The sequence below is a fragment of the Capra hircus genome, chromosome 13 (assembly GCF_001704415.2).
Source record: "Capra hircus breed San Clemente chromosome 13, ASM170441v1, whole genome shotgun sequence".
NCBI lineage: Eukaryota > Metazoa > Chordata > Mammalia > Artiodactyla > Bovidae > Capra > Capra hircus.
Genome location: NC_030820.1, coordinates 31,915,069 through 31,927,327, shown reverse-complemented (window position 1 = coordinate 31,927,327; position 12,259 = coordinate 31,915,069). Strand labels below are relative to the sequence as shown.

The following is a 12,259-nucleotide window of genomic DNA, read 5'->3' as shown; positions in this document are numbered from 1 at the left end:
TAATAGGAATAGAAAAGAGTTTTATTTGAGCCGCTGAGAACTATAGCCTGAAAGACAGCTTCTCAGACAGCTCTGAGGAACTGTTCTGGAAAAGCATGGTTTTCACCAGTTTATTTTTTTTTTAATTTTATTGAAATATAGTTGATTTACAATGCTGTGTTACTTTCTGCTGTACAGCAAAGTGACTCAGTTATATATGTGTGTATATATATATATACACACACACATATATATATATTATTTTTTATATTCTTTTCTATGATGGTTTATCACAGTATATTGAAGATGGTTCCCTGTGCTATACAGCAGGATCTTGTTCATCTCAAAAGCCTGCTTTTTAATCACTCAATTATTCTGCTGGGAAGGCAAGAAAAATAAATTTTATGGAATTGTAATAATAAGTAGCAGTAGTAAGCATTTAAGAACAGGATGTTAAAGGTAAGACAGTTTGTCTCAGTAGTAGGATAAAGCCAAGCACAAACCTACAAATGAACTTTTTTTTTTTTTTAAACTATATCTACAGCTTACTTTCAGAGCACTAAAAATAAACTATACATTCATCTATGGTTAATTCTAGACAGGAATAAAGGTACTGAGAAAATCACAGATTAAAATATAAGTAAAAAATATCTCAGCACTAAGCTTTACAGGTAAATATACACAGGCAGGGATCCTGAAGACCTTGAGCAAGTTTCTTAACCTCTCTAAACCTCAGTCTTCTCATCCTTAAAATAGTAAGACTTACCTTCTAGGTGGTTTTAGGTATTAAATGAAGCAATGTATTTATAACATTTACTGTAAGACCTAGCACATGATAAGGGCTCAAAATAATATTATAAAATGTGACACCCACATTAGGGTGACAAGGGTGGAGAAAAATTGGGCTAAAATGTATTATGTGTTTAGAAGGCCCACAGAGACTTCATTGGATGATCAGAATTAACAAAATTTGCTTTTTTAAAATCACCATGTTCGGGTTTTGAAAATGCTACTTTTGTTATATTTTACACATTCATATGGTTTTCATTAAAATAGAAATATAAACCATAATATACATAGCACTTAGGCAAGCTGAAATCTCTTACAAACATTTGTGTTATGAGTAATTTAGATGAATTTGCAATCAGTGAGAGGGGTGGTATAATTTTAAAGCAAAAATTTGCCTTAAATATGTTTGTTCTCTTCCAAGTACTGAAGGGATTTATATAATACAAATGTGTTTCCATGGCATTTAATTAACTCTCGACTTCATAAAAGGAAAGACAATCTAGGCTGGGCTTTCATAATACAAGGTTCTCTTCACGTAACAGCATATTCTTCTTACTTTTGTAAACATTATGCAGTAAACTGTTGAAAAATAACATTCTTTCAACAATGTTCTTCCTTTTCCAACTATTACGGAAAGGTCCGCACAGAAGTGTCTTCCAAGGCCTAGCAATGTGAAAGTTTGAAAGTCTCCTTAAAATTAAAAAATAATTTTTTTATATTATTCCATGTGGTAAAATACTTATTACCTTGAAAGCAGTTTTAAAGCCTAACATATTTCCTTGAGGAAAGGTGAGGGCAGGTCTATGTTAAATTTACTATGTAGCTTCATTTGGAGTATAAATTATCTTTGAGAATAAAAACAAAATATTCTATCATCCCAAATGCTGTTCGTGTCCCAACAGCATCGTTTGGACATGGGTGGAAAAAGCTGCTTTGAAGTCATACCGTTATCATTTATTTTGGATTTTTAATGATAAATATGTTTTTACTATTCAGCTGCTTTGGAGTATAAGCTTTTTTCATGGCTGCTCACACTGCCCAGCAGGCACTGTGAGAACCACACAATATTTAAGACAGCCACTCCCAGGGGAGGCTGCTGTTCTCTGCAAAAAATGAAACACGTTTAAAAAGTCATTTTAATTTTTCCTGGCCCCTGGGGACACTGTTCATAAACATTATTTCAGGTGTACTTAGCTACAAATGCCATGTGTCCAAGTTGGATTATTATAGGTTTCAACTGTACTAAGATACAGCTGATACACTTAAAAAAAGATGGCATACTGAATTGCACACAAACTGGTGATAATTTATTTTTATTTTTTTGGCCATACGACATGTGAGACGTTAGTTCCCTGGCTAGGAATCAAACCCACGTCCTCTGCACTAGAAGTGTGGAGTCTTAACCACCGGACCATCAGGAAAGTCCCCTGGTGATAGTATTGAGAAAAAATCTTTTCCTTCAATCACTTAAATGTATGAGGGATGATTTATTCAAAGTGTTTCTGCTTAACAGTGTTAAAGCAAGTTCTTATTCATTATATATGTTTACTAAAAGTCAAAATAGATATGCTTAATTACACTTTTATTTACTAATTTCAGCAGTACTTTCTCTCTTATAATCTCCTTTTTAAAAAAATGCAACTGTTGAGTGATGCTTCAATAATGAGTTGTTTCCTATAACAATATCCAGGATGAAGAAGAAAATAATTAAAGCAACTTTTGCAAAGCTAATAGTCCATCTTTACATGCTTTTAAAAAGGTTAGTGAAAATTAATACTACCATTCCCAAATGAAGCTACATTAAGTTCCATACACATTTAAAATTGAGTCTAACTTACTAAAATGTCATCTATATAAGTTATTCAAAATTCTGGAAAATGAGGATCAGACTGTTTCAGATGAAGGAATTAAAAAAAAAAAAAAAAAACTGAAGGCCAACCCTCACCCAAATGGTAAAAGACAGGAAAGAATAAGTATTCAAATATGTAGCTGCCTAAACTTGGAAAAGAAGTATAGTTTTCTTAACTGGCTACTTCAAATGCAGCTACTTTTATGAGCAATGGGGTTTCTAAATTTTTTTTAGCAACACTAAGTATCTAAACATCTGCTATTGAATATATGAAATGATTAATAGATTTTCAGGATGTAAAGGAAGAGAACACGGCCGGGCTGTCAAGAGTGCCAAGTGTAACCCATAATACTCTCTAGGATACATCCCTACAGTCTAAAAGTCACTAATGTCCACTCACTGCCTCTTATTAATAGTTATATTAGCTTAATAAGGAGAAGGAAATGGCAACCCACTTCAGTATTCTTGCCTGGGAAATCCCATGGACAGAGGAGCCTGGCGGGCTACAGTCCATGGGGTCACAAAGAGTCGGACACCACAGAGCACGCACGTAGCTTAATAAAACCAGCGACGTCAACCACAGCACATAGGAAAAAAAGAAAACTGTGTACAACATCACTCATTATTACAGAAATGCAGATCAAAAGTACAATAGTGTATCCCCTCACACTGGTCAGAATGGCCATCAACGGAAAATCCACGAACAATAAACGGAGAGGGTGTGGCGCAAAGGGGACCCTCCAACACTGTTGGTGGGAATGTACGTTGATGCAGCCACTATGGAGAACAGTATGCAGGTTCTTTAAAAAATTAAAAATAGAACTACCATGTGACCCAGCAGTCCCATTACTAGGAACATACCCTGAAAAAGACCCATTATTAAAAAAGACACATGCACCTCAATGTGCATTGCAGCACAATTTACAACAGCCAGAACATGGAAGCAACCTAAATGTCCATGGGCAGGTCAATGGGTAAAGAAGAAGATATGGCACATATCTACCAGGGACGACTATTCAGACATAAAAAGGAATGAAACTGGGTCAATTGTAGGCATGTGGGTGGGTCAAGAGTCTGTCATACACAGTGATATAAGTTAGAAAGACAAAACCAAATACCATATATTAAACGTATAGAGAGAATCTAGAAAATGGTACACATGAATCTATTTGCAGGCAGGAACAGAGACATGGCAGTGGGGGACAAAGGAGGGATGAACTGGGAGATTGGGATTGATATATGTACACTGTTGTTGTTTTAGCCACTAAATTGTGTCCGACTCTTTTGCAACCCTCTGTACTGTAGCCTGCCAGCCTCATCTGTCCATGGGATTTCCCAGGCAAGAACACTGGAGTGGGTTGCCATTTCCTTCTCCAAGGGATCTTCCCAACCCAGAGCTGGAACCCGCATCTCCTGCTTGGCAAGTGATTCTTGACCACTGAGCCACCTGGGAAACCCCCATATATACTCTGTGTAAAATAGATTGCTAGTGGGAAGTTGCTGTATAACACAAGAAGCTCAGCTCGGTGCTCTGTGACAACCTAGAGGGGTGGAATAGGGGGAGGTGGGAAGTGATCTACGTATATATATAGCTGATTCACTTTGCTCTTCAGTAGAAACTAACACAATATTGTAAAGCAACTATACCCCCAACACAAATATAAAAAATAAATTACCTCTCCTAAAACAGTAGACAAGTAACATTTCAGAAACCAGAAAAAATTTAAGAAATTACCACAAATATATGAATGACATTAAAAAGATATCCACCATTCACCAGGATTATGTTAAGATCATCTTCATCTGAAAGAATGTTTTCTTTGATACTAAATAACTTTTAAAGTTGGATTGCAATCTTAAACTCAGCAAATGGTCACATGTCCACAGATCACTGAAACCTAATCTCTGTATGATTGGAAGCAGACAGTAGTTAATTACAGCAGACACCAGTTAACTAGAGACTTTAGCCCAGTTTTGCACACAAAGTTGGCTTGGTGGCCCCTGGGAATAGTTTTGAAGATGTCAGCTTCTCTGGTTGATGAATAAGGTAACAGTTCTCCTCCCTATGAACTGCTCCCTGTGAGCATAATGCTGATAACCTGAAATTAGTTTCCAGCCCTCTTGATCAGCATTCACTGCTATTTATCCCTTCCAAATGTGGTCCCTTCCAAATGCGGACTTTCCTCATCTTAGGGTCTGAAGCAAAGGCAACCAAAACTCCATGGAGAGGACTCAGACAGTTAATATCCTCATTTACCATCAGTTTTGGGTGAACGAGGCTATCAGGTCCTTTACTAGGAGAGAAGGCAGTGAGATATCTCCTCCCTAGAAAAGGGAAGAGAGCAAGTTCTCCATATGCATTGGTTTACACAAAAGCAGAAAGGAATCAAGAAACAGAATAAATAGAGCTCTTCAGGTAGAGAAGGGAGAGGAGACAAGGCCAGGGCGGGAGATGGTCAAGGGCCAAGCTTACCTTCTTCACAGTTTACCTCCAGCCATGTTTGGAAAGAACTATTAAGACAGTCCCAGTCACTTAAGTGGTGTCATAATTAATCTGAATTCCCTGTCATTGTGAAAGTCCATGTTGTGCCATAAACTCTTGGCAGGACCAAGACAAGTCCCCACAGTCACAAAATCTAGGAGGGCGAATTCTTTACACACACAGGATTAACATATTTTGCTCAGCTTCTCTCTCTTTTTATTTGAGTATAATTGCTTTACAGTGTTGTGTTAGTTTCTACTGTACAGCAAAATAAATCAGCTATATGTACACTTTCATTCACTCATTTTTGGATTTCCTTCCCATTTAGGTCACCACAGAGCACTGAACCTACTGTGCTATACAGTAGGTTCTCATTAATTATCTATTTTATGCATAGTATCAATAGTGTGTAGATGTCAATTCCAATCTCCCAATTCATCCCATACTCAGCTTTTCTTAAAAGGACCAAGGCAACAGACTATATAATTCAATGCAACCAAATAGAGCAACAGGTAAACTAATTCTTTACATAAAAGGAAAATAGAATAGGAACATAAAACCACAAAACCAACTAAATCTCCAGTCACTCAGATAGACAGATATTATGTTTTGAGGTGTAAAATGCACTCAGAAATCCTGATGAGCAGGTTTGTAAATTTCGCCCAGGCAATGCCAGAACAAAATCCCATCAGAGAGGCAAGTGACAGAGGCTGGGGGCAAAGGTTAGACAAGCAAGGTTAGAGGGGCAAGACATGGAAGCCCAGGACCCAAGTCCATTATGCGAAGAGGCTGCAAAGGCTGAACTGAACCTCGGACCCCAAAAAGTCTGTGGAAAGTGGTACTGACCTGGGGGAAGAGCTGCTGCTCTTTTTACATAAAGCACCTTGCTGCAGGATTCAGGATGTTGCCCTGACCAGGCTGTATTAGACAATGTGCTTGAGAAGCATCTGGCAAACTCGGATGGGGTGGAGCCAGCCGGGTTTCGTTGCCAGGAGCAAAACAAACAGGCCCTCTGCCTACTGTGGGTTCATCTCCAGGTGCAATTGGAGGTCCTGGTTACCAGCTCTTTGAGGTCTAAGTGCTGAGATCCTGCTCTTGCTTCACCCGTTTCCTCCTCTGCTGCATCCTGGTCTCAGTTCCTTTCACCCTGAGTGTGCATCTACCCAGCCTCCATCCAGATCTGTTTAACTCCCTGGAGAATTCCCAGTGCTGTGCTTTTAGACTAATGCTGTCTAATAGAAATAAAAGTAACCTACGTAATAGGAATTTTCTAGTAGCTCTATTAAAATGGTAAAAGGCAATAGAGCAAGTGAATTGTAATAATGTATCTGGCTAAATGTATCAAAGGGCATCCAGTGGTCAAGATGGTAAAGAATTCGCCTGCTGGGAGACTTGGGTTCAAAAGATCCCCTGGAAGAGGAAATGCAACCCACTCCAGCACTCTTGCCTGGAGAATCCCCATGGACAGAGGAGCCTGGTGGGCTGCAGTCCATGGAGTCGCAAGGAGTCAGACACGACTGAGCGACTTTCACTTTCGTGTCCCTGTGATCGCACTTTTGATACATTGTGCTGTGCTGTGCTTAGTCACTCAATAGTGTCCAACTCTTTGTGACCCCGTGGACTGTAAAGTCCATGGAATTCTCCAGGCCAGAATACTGGAGTGGGTAGCTGTTCCCTTCTCCAGGGGATCTTCCCAACCCCACTATCAAACTCAGGTCTCCCGCACTGCGGGTGGATTCTTTACCAGCTGACCCATCAGGGAAGCCCAAGAACACTGGAATGGGTAGCCTATTCCTTCTCCAGAGGATATTCCAGACCCAGAATCAAACAGGGGTCTCCTGCAAAATACAGGTCTCCTCTGAACCTCTGAAAGAAATTGACTTTCATTAAGATAATATCCTTGATATTTCTTCATCTCTCTATATATTTTTATTTTTTATTCATTTTTAATTGGAAGATGGCTTCCCCAATGGCACAGAGGTAAAGAATCCACCTGCAATGCAGAAGACATGGGTTCCATCCCTGGGTCTGGACGATCCCCTGGAGAAAGAAAGGGCAACTTGCTCCAGTATTCCCACCTGGAAAATTCCACGGACAGAGGAGCTTGGCAGGCTGCAGTCCATGGAGTCACAAAAGAGTCTGACATAACTAATTGACTGAGTACACACACAATTGGAGGATAATTGCTTTACAACGTTGTGCTGGTTTTGCCATACAATGTGAATCAGCCATAAGTATATATGTGTGTGCATGCTAAGTTGCTTCAGTTGTGTCTTATTCTTTGTGACACTAGGCAGTGTAGCAGGCCAGGCCCCTCTGTCCATGAGATTTCCCAGGCAAGAATACTGGAGTGAGTTGCCATGCCCTCCTCCTCTGCTGCTGCTAAGTCGCTTCAGTCGTGTCCGACTCTGTGCGACCCCATAGACGGCAGCCCACCGGGCTCCCCTATCCCTGGGATTCTCCAGGCAAGAACACTGGAGTGCGCTGCCATTTCCTTCTCCAATGCATGAAAGTGAAAAGTGAAAGTGAAGTCACTCAGTCGTATCGACTCTTAGTGACCCCATGGACTATAGCCCACCAGGCTCCTCCGTCCAGGGGATTTTCCAGGCAAGAGTACTGGAGTGGGGTGCCATTGCCTTCTCCTGCCCTCCTCCTCTAAGTATACCTAAATATATATATCTACATATATATATGTCACGTGTATTTTGTATTTTTAAGTTATCTGCATTTTTACTTGGTTTGTACCTGCCTACTTATTTAATCTATATTTTGATGTCTTTTAAAATGTGTATTTTACACGTACAGCACATCTCAGTTCAAACCAGTCACATCTCAAATGCTCAGAAGTCACATGTGACTAGTGGCTACTGCGGTGGACGGCACAGATTTGGAGTTTTGGAAGGACAGCGTTCGGTCAGCAACTTGACTTTGGAGGCAGACTGTGTCCAAGTTTGCACTGAGACTGTTCAACAGGTTACCTTAAAAGGGATGTGATGTGCTTAAATCTACACTCTCAAGCATTTGCAGTTAGATTGTCACTTGCTTCTCATGTAAGAAATAGATCTATTTTGTTTATGACTACCTCCTAGGAATAGAGAGTAGGAGGGTGCTCCCTCCCTTGGCAGGATTTCTGACAGGAAAAAAGATCTTTTGCTTTGTTCATATAGAACGTGCAGTATAACCCAGAGGTGAAAGAGAAAGGATTCCTCAGACCAATGACTGCTGAGAGAGAGATTTCACAAACGAAAACTCCGTTTCTTGGGGGAATTACAGTGACTCAGTGTTGCAAAACAGAGGGATGCTCCAGAGACAGTCTTTTTTCCCCAGGTGGTTTATTGCTGGCCTAGCCTGCCCGGAGACATGGAAGAGATGCCTTCCCAAGTTTTCACAGCCCTGCGATGACATGATTTATTAGATATCAAATAAACAAGGCAATGTTTCCCTCAGATAATGGCTGAGATATGAACACAATTTAGGGGAAAATGCTTTCATTTTTGGAAGGGAGAACAAGGAGAAGGATGCTGATGCAGCTGAATGTTTACGCCTCTTACCTGCCTTTGTTATCCATTCCTCCCTGCCTCTCTCATTCAATCACGTGTAATTCCTATGGACTGGGTCTCTGGACTGTGTCCATCCGTAGTCCTGTCCTATCTATTATCTTTTCTCTATTTTCAGTTTAGACCTCATTACTCCTTGTCCAAACCGTTACATCAGTCTCCCCTCCAGCAGCTCTGCCTCTGGACTCCGGAGACTCCCAGCTCCCATACAGAATGCTCCCAGGCGAATCTTCTCCATGAGCTGTTACTCTGCTCCTTCCCTCAACCTCTTCCAAGGCTTTTTGTTGTTCATTACATTTCAGGTTCCAAAGCCTTCAAGATGCGGCCTCAATTGCCTTGTCAGACTTCTGCTTGACTAAGCTCTAATCTGTACCTGTCCACGCTTTTCAAACTAGGGATTATATATGTATCAGACTTGTAACTGCTGTTACTTGGCAGTCAGAATAGCTCCCTGAAGAGCTCTGGAGCATCTCTCTGATAGTCTGCGGAAATCTGACCCAGACTTCAAATCCCTTCTCGAATACTACCTCTTCCATGAAGTCCTTACAGATTACTCCAAATAGAGTATCTGTGATCTTTTCCTTAGCAACCATCTAAGATTCAGTATTTCTCTTAGAGCCCCATGCCATACAATAGTCATCCATTCATCACCCTTGCAGCTACTGGAATGTACATTCTATGAAGGTAGAAAGTACGTCTTCTCCTTTCTGAATCATTTCCATGTTTGCAGCAACATCACAAATACTTGTTGCCTTACGTTTAACTACATAAATCACTAAGTAAATTAGTGTCTCTTATCTGCATGCAGTCATGCTTTCTATTTTGCCCTAACTTTGATCTCCAGGAATTCAGGAACTCTATTTTTATCGTAAGAATAAAAACTGGAGAGAGAAAAAAAAAAAAAAAAAACCAAAAACCCTGAAGGAAGATCAAAGAGAAAAGAGGATCTAAAAGTCCTTTTCTCCATCAATATTTAAGACCTTCATCCTAAAAAAAAAAAAAAAAAGCAAGTCCCTGAGTACATTTCTTGCTCTCATCTAACCTAGTGAGTATCTAGATAAAATCAGGAGCCTAGAACAAACGTGACAGGTGTTGGTAAGAATTCAGGCCCATTGGCAGAGGCCAGATGGAAATATAGGTTGTTAGTTACATGTCCCCACTGGGTTCTGGCAGTCTAACAGCCCAAGGCTGACTAAAATCTAGCTGTTTTACCTCTAGGAGAGAATGAATTCCTCTACAAAAGATGTGGATTTCTGATTAAACAAATGATTGGTTTCTACATTTTTTTCCTGCATTTCAAATCAAAATGAATGGTGTTTTAATCTGCACTTTTAATTCCCAGTGATAAAGTTCAACAAAGCTCCATGACCATGCCACTGGAACTACCATTATTAACAGTATTAAAATAGCTAAAGCACTCAGTTTCTATCACCTATGACAACAATTAAGCAGCCAAACATTTTATTACTGTGGCCCACTCCTGCCGACTTTACTACAGTAAATAAGACTAAGGCATTCTCTCCAGCATATACAAATATAAAGTACAAAAATTATGTACTTGGAAATTTGACATAAGTATAAAACTATAGAATCTTCCCACAATTTACAATCTAGCAAGCAGAGGTTTGAAACAAGCCAGCATCACTAAGCTGAGACATTCTCCAAAGTGATGCTTGAAACGAAACCCTAACCTCTTTGCCAAGCAGCCCAGTTAGGAGTCTTAAAATATTTCCCTGCTAAAAGTTGAGAGACTCCTTACCGCTGAGAACTGGAGGTGTCTGTAATCCAAACTGTACCTGCCAAAGCCTTACGTAAAAGCCACCTTATCACTGCCCAGTGCCTACAACTGACATCTCCTATTTCACAACGAGCAGCAACCCGGAATTTCCCCAGAAACCGCTAATACTCATCAGAAGGTGGCCTCAGAGCTCTCTGAGATGGCTAACATTTCAAGACCAAGGGAAAAATAAAAACTTTCGCGTCCCCAACTCGCTCTCTTCTGCAGCGAGCGAGGGGTCCAGGCAAACCTGGCCAGTGCCAGGAGGGGAGCCGAGCTGTCCCAGCGGTGTAACGCCCGGGTGCCCAGAGGGGTCGCAGCTGCTTGTCGGGAGGCAGGGGCAGAGCGCCCCCTCCCAAGCCCCCCTGCCCGCTCCCACCCCATCACACGCCCCCTACTACCACCCCGGCTCGGAGCTGGTCTAAAAGGGTCGGCGTCGGAGCAGAGTTGTAGAACCCCCCCGGCACCCCCCACCCCCGACTCACGATCTTGAGCAGGTCCAGTCCGCCCGCCTGATTCATGGCTGTCCATGCGCCTCTCCCGGGAAGGGGCGAGGAGGGCTGGCCTCGGGGGGCAGCGTCTGAGGACCTGGAGGTCTCCCCCGCCCCCTTCCCACTGGCTTTGGGGAAGCAGAGGAAAATGGAAGCCGGAGAAGAGCCGGGGTTGGCGGGGGGAGAGCGGGAAGGCGGAGAGGAGCTGGGGGCGCCGGCGCCCGGAGAGGGAGAAGTGGGTGGCAAAGCGCGAGAGAAGGAGGCGGAGGCGGCGGGGAAGACCCAGGCCGGAGCGGACGGCCGGGCGAGGGATCCTAGCAGAGCAGGCGGCGGGCGGGATGGAGCCCCGGCGCCCGGGCGGCTCACAAAGGAAGGGGAGGGCGCGGCGCTCTCGCTACCTGTGCGGCCGCTCCGAGCGCCCCCGCGGGAGCCGCGTTCTCCAGCAGTTCCATCTGGATCTCCTGCGCCACCACCGCCGCCGCTGTGGGAGGCGACTTGGACATGTCGCTCTGGACCATTGGCGAAAAGTCGGCAGGGAGCCAGCAGCCAGCAGCCAGGCGCCCCCGCCCCACACCCCCCGGCGGTGGGTCCCCTCCTCCTTCCCCCTCCTGCCCGCTCCGGGGGCCGCCCGGGGGCTCGAGGCGCTCAGGGTGTGGGGCGCGGCCGGGCCAGGTTGAAACGCAAGGCGCGGGGGAGCCGGGCGGCGGGGACGCTGGCAGGGCGAGCGCCGAGCGGGCACGGGAGCCGCCGGCGCCTGGGCAGGTCCTCGCCGAGAGGGAGGGCGCTCCGGCCGCGCGAGCCCAGGGGGAGGCGCGTCGGCCGGCGAGAGTGACAGGCCACCGAAACACCCAAAAGTTCCCCGCGGGAGGCGCGGGCCGCCGGGGCCCCGGGCGCAGCCGCCGCGCGTCGCCGTGGCACGCGCGCTGGAAAGTTTTCAAAGCCGCGAAAGCGAGGCCTCGCGCCCGGGGGCTTCCTTCCCCCGGCTGCCCAGTTCCACTCCCTCCGCTCCCCGCGGGCGGGAACAGGTCGCTGCTGCGGGGTACCCGCGAGGCTCCGCGCCAACCCTGCGCTCCTGAAATCTCTCGAGGCCTCGAGCAGCCCCGCGGAGCAAGTGCCTCCCAAGGACCTCCCATCCCACCGGCCGTGGAAATCACTGGACGACGGCAGGAGTGAGGAGCCGGACCAGACGTGGGGCTGATGGGTGCGAACTGAGGACGGCGGTCCCCCACCCGAATCTGCAGCTGGCCTGGGCTGCCGGGTCCAAATAGACCACTTCCACGTCCGAAGGTTTTTCCTTTACGACTCCGGCTTGTCTTCACCTTTGCAAACCGCTTC

General features: G+C 44.3%; 1 protein-coding gene across 3 annotated transcripts in view; it reads right to left on the bottom strand.

Annotated features, from left to right (window-relative positions):
• CACNB2 (calcium voltage-gated channel auxiliary subunit beta 2) overlaps nucleotides 1-11,663 on the bottom strand; it is a 421,050-nt gene extending 409,387 nt beyond the window's left edge. For 2 of the 3 annotated variants that reach the window (XM_018057157.1, XM_018057159.1), the window contains exon 1: nucleotides 11,323-11,663. In XM_018057157.1, the coding sequence (XP_017912646.1) occupies nucleotides 11,323-11,442 (120 nt within the window). In that variant the 5' untranslated portion in view covers nucleotides 11,443-11,663. Of the gene's footprint in view, nucleotides 1-10,918 lie in introns of all 3 variants that reach the window. The other variant, XM_018057158.1, reaches the window with a different exon arrangement.